The sequence below is a fragment of the Plutella xylostella genome, chromosome 22 (genome assembly GCF_932276165.1).
Source record: "Plutella xylostella chromosome 22, ilPluXylo3.1, whole genome shotgun sequence".
In the NCBI taxonomy this organism is placed as follows: domain Eukaryota; kingdom Metazoa; phylum Arthropoda; class Insecta; order Lepidoptera; family Plutellidae; genus Plutella; species Plutella xylostella.
In genome coordinates, this window is record NC_064002.1 from 12,580,354 (window position 1) to 12,589,770 (window position 9,417).

At 37.4% G+C, this 9,417-nt stretch overlaps 1 protein-coding gene across 1 annotated transcript; it reads left to right on the forward strand.

Moving 5' to 3' along the window:
* The first annotated feature begins 1,166 nt into the window (after positions 1-1,166).
* LOC125490307 lies at positions 1,167-4,727 on the forward strand. The gene is made up of 2 exons (XM_048629144.1): positions 1,167-1,487; positions 3,160-4,727. The coding sequence occupies exons 1-2, from the start codon at positions 1,400-1,402 to the stop codon at positions 4,119-4,121; spliced, it is 1,050 nt and encodes a 349-aa protein (XP_048485101.1). The 5' UTR covers positions 1,167-1,399; the 3' UTR covers positions 4,122-4,727.
* The last annotated feature ends 4,690 nt before the right edge of the window (positions 4,728-9,417 follow it).

A 9,417-nucleotide genomic window follows, 5' to 3' on the forward strand; every position in this document is an offset into this window, starting at 1 on the left:
GTATTAGATAGTAATAATAATGCTGACCAATACGGAAATACCTTTTACATGAACGTAATGCATTTATTTAAATACCATTAATTATAGAAATAAATCAGTGATTGAACATACGTATAACATGCGTCTTTCACTCAACATCCATCATGGCAATGTTGCAGCGCAGACTGGTCAACTTAGAGTCTGCCCTAAATAGTACCCGTACGCCATACTCTGGGGATAAAACCACCAGTCCCCAGATGTCGGCACCTCTTTCGGGGTTCAACCAGAGTGCTTCACCTGAACAGCACCAGCAGCCAGCAGACAGTGTCCTAACAACTGACACTCAGCTACATCAGCTGCCATCTGCCTGCCCCCCTGATGAGATTCAGCCACCTACTACAACCTGCAACAACGAGCCCGCCGTCGCGACGAGTAGTGTCCTACTAACTGACACTCAGCTGCCACCAGCCTGCACTCTTCATGTGAACGAGCCAGCTAGTACAGCCTGCAACGACGAGCCAGCTACTACAGCCGATGTCGGCTGATGAGATGTGACAGAAAATGACTTAATAAGATGCTATGACGCCCTTTCTACCATGGAAATCAAGAAAACGATAATCTGTGCCTTTCCCTATTCCGCTTCACGGTCTCATAAGCAGAACACTCAGATACATGAGTTAAATATGTTGATATTTAACATGACATTTGGTCATAGGGAACAGATGATGTATTTCGATACAAATAAATTTATTCACAATTTTATTTTGACCAAGAGTACATTATTTGTACCTAAGTTTTATAAGCGACAGATAGCTAAATTGTTAGCTTACAATATTTATGACCCTGTTATAAGTAGTATAACAGAAGTAGGACCAACGATAGTTAGTAGTAATACTAATGTAAATTTAAACTGCCATGCACGACAAGAGATGAGCAACTGAGAGTTGTACACCAGAATATTCAGGGGCTTTCTCGCAAACTTCTAATGCTAGAGTTATTTTTAGAACAATACGACATATACATAATTTGTATTACTGAGCATCACCTTAAAAATGATGACATGAATTTTAATGTAAAAAATTACAATGTTATTAGCTCATTTAATAGGAAATCGTTAGACAAAGGAGGATCATTAATATTTGTAAAGAAAAATTTAAAATGTAAGGATAGGAAAGATATTGTAAAATTATACTCGGGCCTCTACCGAAGGGATTACAAAATTATAACACTTGTAGTACCGCTAGCGGTTCACCACTTCACACACTTTATTTGAGGGTAAGAGTTAAAAAAAAACTGACGTCACCAAGCTCCGCCTCCTACCCGGTCGTGTCATTCGCTTTTTAGTGCTCGCCACGAACACATCTTTTCGTGTCTCTCTTGTTAAATTTTGTGTTACCGGACGTTAAAAAGTGTTTATATCATGCCTAAACGCAAAAATGATAATAGTGATTATGATAAGTTAATGAAAAAATTCAAAAGGTTGGAGAAAAAATTGCGGCGTCGATGTCGTAGTCGAAGTCGATCAAACTCACGATCGTCATCACGAAGCAGCCGGCGACGCTCGAATTCACAAGGTTAGTGCTTATGAGAAGTAGCTTAATAAATATACTTGAAAGTGTTATCATCAAAATATCCAGTTAGCAGGCCACAGGCTACCTACCTACAGTGAAACTATAAAGTCCTGAAATTAATGTTTGAGGAACTAAAATTTTCAGGAGCCTGGCACCATTAGAAAAGAAACATAAAAGTCATAACAATTGTTTATGTCAATAGGCGGTTGGCTGTTTTTTTTAAATTTCTTATTAATTATAAGGATAATCTAGATAAAAGCAACAATTTACGCTTGGTTGCAATTAGGAAGATGAAGAAAAATATTCGTAGTCAAGCTAGTGAAGTTATTTATCGAGTTTTAATACAATGCTTAGCGGAACATCAAGCTGGACACATTTTGTCGAATTTGGAGGATGTTCACGCTCGTACAGCGTCTATGACGGGTATGTAGCATTGTACAAATTGTAATAACTCATTTTATATTAGTACCAACGCTTCATTTATCGATAAACCTAGGTTTAGAGCCCAAGTCGAACATTGTTTACATACCACTGATTGTAGGTTTCATCTGGTTTCAGTTGAGTCAAACCTTAACATTTTGATACTTGAAGATATATGTTTGTTTACTTACTAAATTCACATTGTGTGAATTTGGGGGGCATTGTGTAACTCAAAAAGATTTTTTTATTTTATTTTATAGTTATATCGGACCAGCGTGCCAAAAAGGGCAAAATATGGAATATTCCTAACTCCTGGAAGAAACAGAACTGGCCGTCCAAAAAGAGAAATTGATGTCTTTACTATGTGTGCCCTTCGTCAATAGATCCAGTTTTTTATACAGATGTAATAACGTTATCTAAATAAATATTTATTGGTTTCACTATTAGCTTTCATATTAACACCTTCTAGCTTGTATAAGAGCTTTTTTGTGGATGGTAAGTTGTTTTTAAAATACATATAAATAGGTAGGAAGTTAACAGGCAAAATTTCAAGTATCAAAGTCAGTTATGTTTCGCTATATAGGGTTGCTACATGAAAGATAGCAGTGCCCTCATTTAATTTCAGGACTTTATAGTTTCACTGTACTTCAATTTTTTGTACAAAAATTGGTTTTGCGAACAGTATTTTAGGACTGTTTCTTAACTAATGTTCAATTAATATGTAACTGTACTACTTGGGTTTGCGTTTTGTTTTTTGGAACTTAACTACCCACTAAACTAGTTTAGCGAACAGAACTCTGGGTCTGTTTCATAACTAATTTGAAATCATTCGATTTCAGTACCAGAAAAAACGGAAAACCACAATGTTGGTGAATTCAATGTTGCCCAGCTCCTCGACGGAGACCATAATATAATATATATATAATATAATATATGTGGGGACATCTCACACACGGCCATCCGACCCCAAGCTAGGCAGAACCTGTGTTATGGGTGTCGGACAGCTGATATATCTACACAAATACATAGATAGATACTAAATATAAATATCAACACCCAAGACCCGAGTACAAATATCTGTCTTTAAACAAATATCTGCCCCAGCCGGGAATCGAACCCGGGACCTTCGGCTCAGTAGTCAGGGTCACTAACCACTACGCCATTCGGTCGTCGATACCTTCCAACCATACCTTCAATACTCCTGCATCAGAGCATCATAATACCCCAGCCCATGATGGACCATCATCTGTAGGCACCGCTGCTGCGGCTACTACCACCGACAATGCTCACATGGCAGGCCCGAGTGGCCAACCTATCGAAATGCTCGATTTATCTAACCTAGATGAGGAACCACAGCCCCTCCCTGCTGAACCCGTCTTGGATGATGCGATTCTAGAAATATTAGGTGATGACCCAACTATATCTAATACATATGGGGCTGAAATCCAAAAAGATCTGGCTATAAGACTGGAGCATATCGCTACTCATGGGCTGACTGAGGAACTTCGGAAAGAGATTACTCAGAAGTATCTTGTTCCGAATAATTGCAAACTAATCAATGCACCTTCCTTAAATGTGGAACTTGAGGCCATCTCCGCTGCTATCACCAAACGCGATAAAGGCATTCAAGCCCGCCAAAAACAAATTGCTACTGCTATATCTTGTATAAGCCAGACTATTAATAAACTGATAACGAATACTAACGCAGATTCGGAGACAGTGAAGATGCTAATGGATGCAGAGCGTCTATTATGTGATTCTCAGTATAATGATTCCATATTGAGAAGAAATTTTATTACTTCATCAGTAAAACCGGAAATGAAAGAGCAACTTCAGAAAACTAAGCCGGATAGCTACTTGTTTGGCCAAGCATTAGCTGAGACCATTAAAACGGCCAAGGTAATAAACAGGTCAAGTGCTGATCTGAGAATACCAGCACCCAAACCACCAGTAAATAAAAGACCAGCTGCTGCCAGTGCCAGCACATCCAATACATCCAGGAATTTAAACTGGAAGGGCCCGTATCCTCCGCGGAAACAACCGAATCATCCGAAGACGAGGAATCCCCTCCCGCCCCCGCCTCCAGGCAGGAACCAGCCGTGGAGCTCATCGAGAGCGTCGCGTCAGCAGCCGCCGCGCTCCCGCCGCTAGATCCGGTAAAATATGCTGGCAGATTAACGTTATTCTATGACCAATGGTCACTCATTACTAACAACTCGTTAGTACTATCTTGCATCCAGGGCTACAAGATTCCGTTCTCGGGTCCTGTAAACCAAATATCTGGTCCAACTATGGCACAATACAATAATAAGGAAAGAAATTGTTATCTTGAGTGCATAAATAATTTATTATCTAATGGAGCCATTTCAAAATGTCAATATACAGAAGGACAATTCTTATCTAGTGTATTTTTGGTACCAAAACCAAACGGTAAATATCGGTTTATTTTAAATCTAAAGAATTTAAATAAATACATTAATACAGAACATTTTAAAATTGAAGATTTACGTACAGCGCTAAAATTAATCACAAGAAACTGTTTTATGACAAAAATTGATTTAAAGGATGCATATTATTTTATAAATATACATCGTGATTTTAGAAAGTATTTAAGATTTCAATTTGAAGAAGAATTATACGAATTCAATGTATTACCGTTTGGTTTAAGTACCGCGCCTTACATATTTACTAAAATAATGAAACCTATAGTCCGAATACTCCGTTCGGCTGCACTCTTATCTATCAATTATTTAGATGACTATTGATTAATGGGTCAAACTTAGTGTTGCCCAAATGCAAGAACAAGACGAGACTTAGCCAGTCTTGGTCTTGGTCTTGCGCCAATACACCTGGTCTTGGTCTTGGTCTTGGTCTTGCGCCAATACACCTGGTCTTGGTCTTGGTCTTGGTCTTGCGCTCCCAGTCTTGGTCTTGGTCTTGGTCTTGCAGCAAGAGTCTTGCAAGTCTTGCAATTACCTATTAGTCTATTACTATTTATTAAAGTTTACTTTTTGATTTTAATAGATATTTTTTTATTCGCTATGTTTATGGTATTAGTCGTAATGCGCATAGGTCCAGTTTTTCATTTTCTTTGATGCAGTTTTTTGCATCTCATAGAATTCCTAAGCGTACTTACCTATACACCGAACTGTTACACCTAACTACTCAGTGAAATAGCGCTCTGCAAGACGCAAGAGTCTTGCAGGCTATGTCTTGTTCTTGCTCAAGTCTTGCACGGTCAGTCTTGGTCTTGGTCTTGCTAAAAATACGCGGTCTTGTTCTTGGTCTTGGTCTTGCAAAAACGCAAGAACAAGACCAAGACTGCAAGACCAAGACTGAATTTGGGCAACACTAGTCAAACTTATGAGGAATGTTTGAATAATACAAAACAAACCTTTAAACTTTTAACGTCTCTCGGATTTATAATAAATAAGGAGAAAAGTTGTATGATACCTAGCAAGATATGTACTTTCTTAGGTTTTGTTTTAGATTCTGAAAAGTTCCAGATCACGTTACCTATTGAAAAAATTGATCGCGTAAAATTCGAAATTACGCAATATTTTTCTATTCATAGATGCAAAATACGTGATTTCGCAAGATTAGTTGGTTTATTAGTTTCTATATGCCCAGCTGTAGAGTACGGTTGGCTATATACGAAACTTTTTGAACGTATTAAATATTTAAACTTAAATTCTGATGATAATTACGATAAGTACATGAATTTACCCGCGACAATACAACCTCACTTACAATGGTGGTATAATGCAATACAGAATCCTGTCAGCAGGATTAGAGAGGATAAACATGATCTGGAAATCTTCTCAGATGCCTCAAATACAGGGTGGGGTGCTGCATGTGGGGGTGAGACGGCCAGCGGGTTGTGGAGTGCCCAAGATCTAACTCACCATATTAATTATCTGGAAATTCTAGCCGCTTTTATTGGTTTAAAAGTGTTTGCCAAAGATCTTAATAACTGCCAAATTTTACTACGTGTTGACAACACGACGGCTATGTCATATATTAACCGAATGGGCGGCGTACAGTATCCACACCTAACAGACATAGCTACACAATTATGGCAATGGTGTGAGCAAATATATGTAATAGCCTCATACATAAAATCTAAAGACAACATAACTGCTGATGCAGAATCTAGACGCATTCACCCAGACATTGAATGGGAGTTAGCAGATTGGGCATTCCAGGAAATTGTATCAACCTATGGTGAACCACAAATAGACATTTTTGCTAGCCGAATAAATAAATAATGCCCAACTTTTATCTCTTGGCACAGAGATCCCGATGCAATGGCTATCAATGCCTTTACAATTTCTTGGACTGATTTAAAGTTTTACGCATTCCCTCCCTTCACCATTATTCTAAGAATGCTCAGAAAGATCATATCAGATAAAGCTAGGGGTGTTGTGGTAGTGCCCTTTTGGCCCACGCAGCCGTGGTACCCACTTTTTAAAAGCCTTTTACTAACAGAACCAATTGTGTTTACGAATAATCAAAATCCTATTATTTCTTTTCATTCTAGCAAAGGCAATATACACAACAACATTACCCTGGTGGCAGGACTCTTATGCGGACGGCGTGGTTGAGAAGGAGTGTTCCCCCTTCTGCTATAAATGTCATGATGTCATCGTTGTCTGAAAATTCATTCAGACAATACGATGTTTACTTAAAACGCTGGTTTCACTTTTGTAACGAAAATAATTATGATTTATATAATGTTTCGGTCCCTCAGATCATATACTTCCTCAATAATCTTTTTGACACGGGTGCTACCTATGGAACTCTAAATTCCTGTAGGTCTGCAATTGCTCTTTTAATGGGAAATAATATAATAATAATAATAATAATAAAGTTCTTTATTTACAGGTAAGACCCATTAAAATACAAATACAATAGTAAAATTAAATTAAATTATACATAATATGTTGCCTATGATAACTAATCTATAAAGCTAAGATCAGTTAAAATTTTCCATTCTCAGCACGGTGCACGGCCAACCAGTGTCTAACAAATCCGTTATCAAGGTTGGAACTAATCGTTTCTAGGATCCGGTTGTTAGAGTTCCTAATCCTCTCCCAAAAAGCAGCTGAACGAAACCGAAGGACAGCATAGAAGTCCGGGACCCTGGCGTCCGCGAACATGCCACTCGCGCTGCAGTACCTGGGTAACTTCATTATAATATAGATATAGGATAATTCAATATAAATATAGGAGAAGATGAAAGAGTTAAGAGGTTTTTTAGGGGAGTATTCAGATTACGACCATCCTTACCAAAGTATTCCGTAACTTGGGATGCTTCGATTGTAATCAGCCACTTACGGCAGCTATACCCAAATGATATGATCTCCTTAGAAAATATTTCTAAAAAACTTGTCACGCTTCTTGCCTTGTTGACAGCACACCGTGTCCAGACACTATCTAAAATTAACATAAAAAATATTGAAAAATTTGCAACTAAAGTAACAATTAAGATACCAGATTTTTTGAAAACCACACGCCATGGTTCTCTACAACCAATATTGGTCCTGCCTTTTTTCGAGGAACAACCTGAAATATGTCCTGTAAAAACTTTATTAACATATCTAGAAAAGACAGATGCTCTAAGAAATAATAATGAAATACCTATTCATAAGTTTTAGACCTCCGCATAAAGCTGTAAGCTCTCAGACCTTAAGTCGTTGGGTGAAAGAAACAATGAATGACAGCGGAATTGATGTAAATATATTCACAGCTCACAGTACAAGGCACGCTGCCACATCAGCGGCCCATAGATTAGGTATTAATTTAGATCAAATTAGGAAAACTGCGGGCTGGAGTGGTAGTTCTAATACATTCTATCGGTTCTATAATAGAACCATAAGTTATGTAAATCCAGAAAACTGTAATGATTCTTTTGCTAGAGCTATTGTTAATGAAACATCAAATCAAGGTGATTAATTTATGTTACCTAAATGCTACCTTATGTAATAAACTGTAACCTTAGATGATTATCAGTAAATACATATTCACATAAATCAAAATATTTCACTCTATCTCTAAAAGTCTACAAGTGTTATAATTTTGTAATCCCTTCGGACGAGGCCCGAGTATAATTAATGATTAAACGAACTTACCTGTACGTGAAGTTCTATCATAATTATGCGAGGGCCTCGTCCGAAGGGATTAGCAACCCACCCGTCCCGTTTTTTCTTACAAGAAAAGTCATCCCATGGTGTGGTGAAATATTTTATGTAGGTTCATATGCTTACTCTAAACTAAATGACACGACCGGGTAGGAGGCGGAGCTTGGTGACGTCAGTTTTTTTTTAACTCTTACCCTCAAATAAAGTGTGTGAAGTGGTGAACCGCTAGCGGTACTACAAGTGTTATAATTTTGTAATCCCTTCGGACGAGGCCCTCGCATAATTATGATAGAACTTCACGTACAGGTAAGTTCGTTTAATCATTAATTATCGGTCGAAAGAATAGCTGAACTAGCTTGTGTTGAGATGGACAAGTATATAATTTTAAGCGTGTACAGGCCCCCCTCTTCTGACTATAAAGTATTTGAGAAAGTGATGGAGGATAGTCTTACCATCTTATCTAAGAGCTCAAAACAGGTGGTCGTGGTGGGAGATTTTAATATTGATTTATTAGTTGAGACTTCTATGAAATGTTGTATAATTAATTTGTTCAAGTCATATAATTTAAGTAATGTCTACCAGAATTACTCCCACCTCAGCCACTTGTATTGACAATATTTACTGTAATTGTGATTTTACTAATGTAAACTAAGTCTTAATGACTGGGCAACATCGGGAATTTATAAGAGCAGACGTAAATTATATGATCTCTATGAACAGCGTACATTTACTCATGACGATAACTTTAGAGATTATGTAAAGAAATATACAAAGATATTCAAAGCCGTTTGCCACCAAGCTAAATCAGATTATATAAATAGAAAGATTAAAAACTCTAATAACAAGATTAAAACCGTATGGAATATCATTAATACTGAAACCAGGAAGAATAAACCACGTGATTTAAATTTTGAACTTAAAATTAATGATAAAATTGTTTCATCTAGTGAAGAAGTGGCTTCCGTCTTTGAACATTTTTTCCGTAGTATACCGATAGCTACAACTGAGAACCTTGATTCATCTTGCGCTGAAGCTGAACGTTTGCTAAGAGGGAATGCACCGCCTTGCGATCTCGACTTTCAATTTCATGGTATAAATACACAGACCATAATTACCACTTATAAAGAATTAAATTTAAAAATGACAGAAGATTTATGGGGCATGTCTGTTAAAGTTATTAGTCATGTTATTGATATCCTAGCACCCCACTTGGCTAATCTTTTTAACAGATGCATTGAGGTCGGTGTATTCCCCGATTTGATGAAACTTAGTAAACTAATACCGCTTTTTAAATCTGGTGAGAAAAA

What these genes read in the sequence shown, in the direction of transcription:
- LOC125490307 (XM_048629144.1), top strand. Translation starts at nt 1,400, where the DNA reads ATGCCTAAACGCAAAAATGATAATAGTGATTATGATAAGTTAATGAAA. An exon ending in AAAATTGCGGCGTCGATGTC is followed by an intron (nt 1,488 to 3,159) that starts GTAGTCGAAGTC and finishes CTTCCAACCATA; the next exon opens with CCTTCAATACTCCTGCATCA.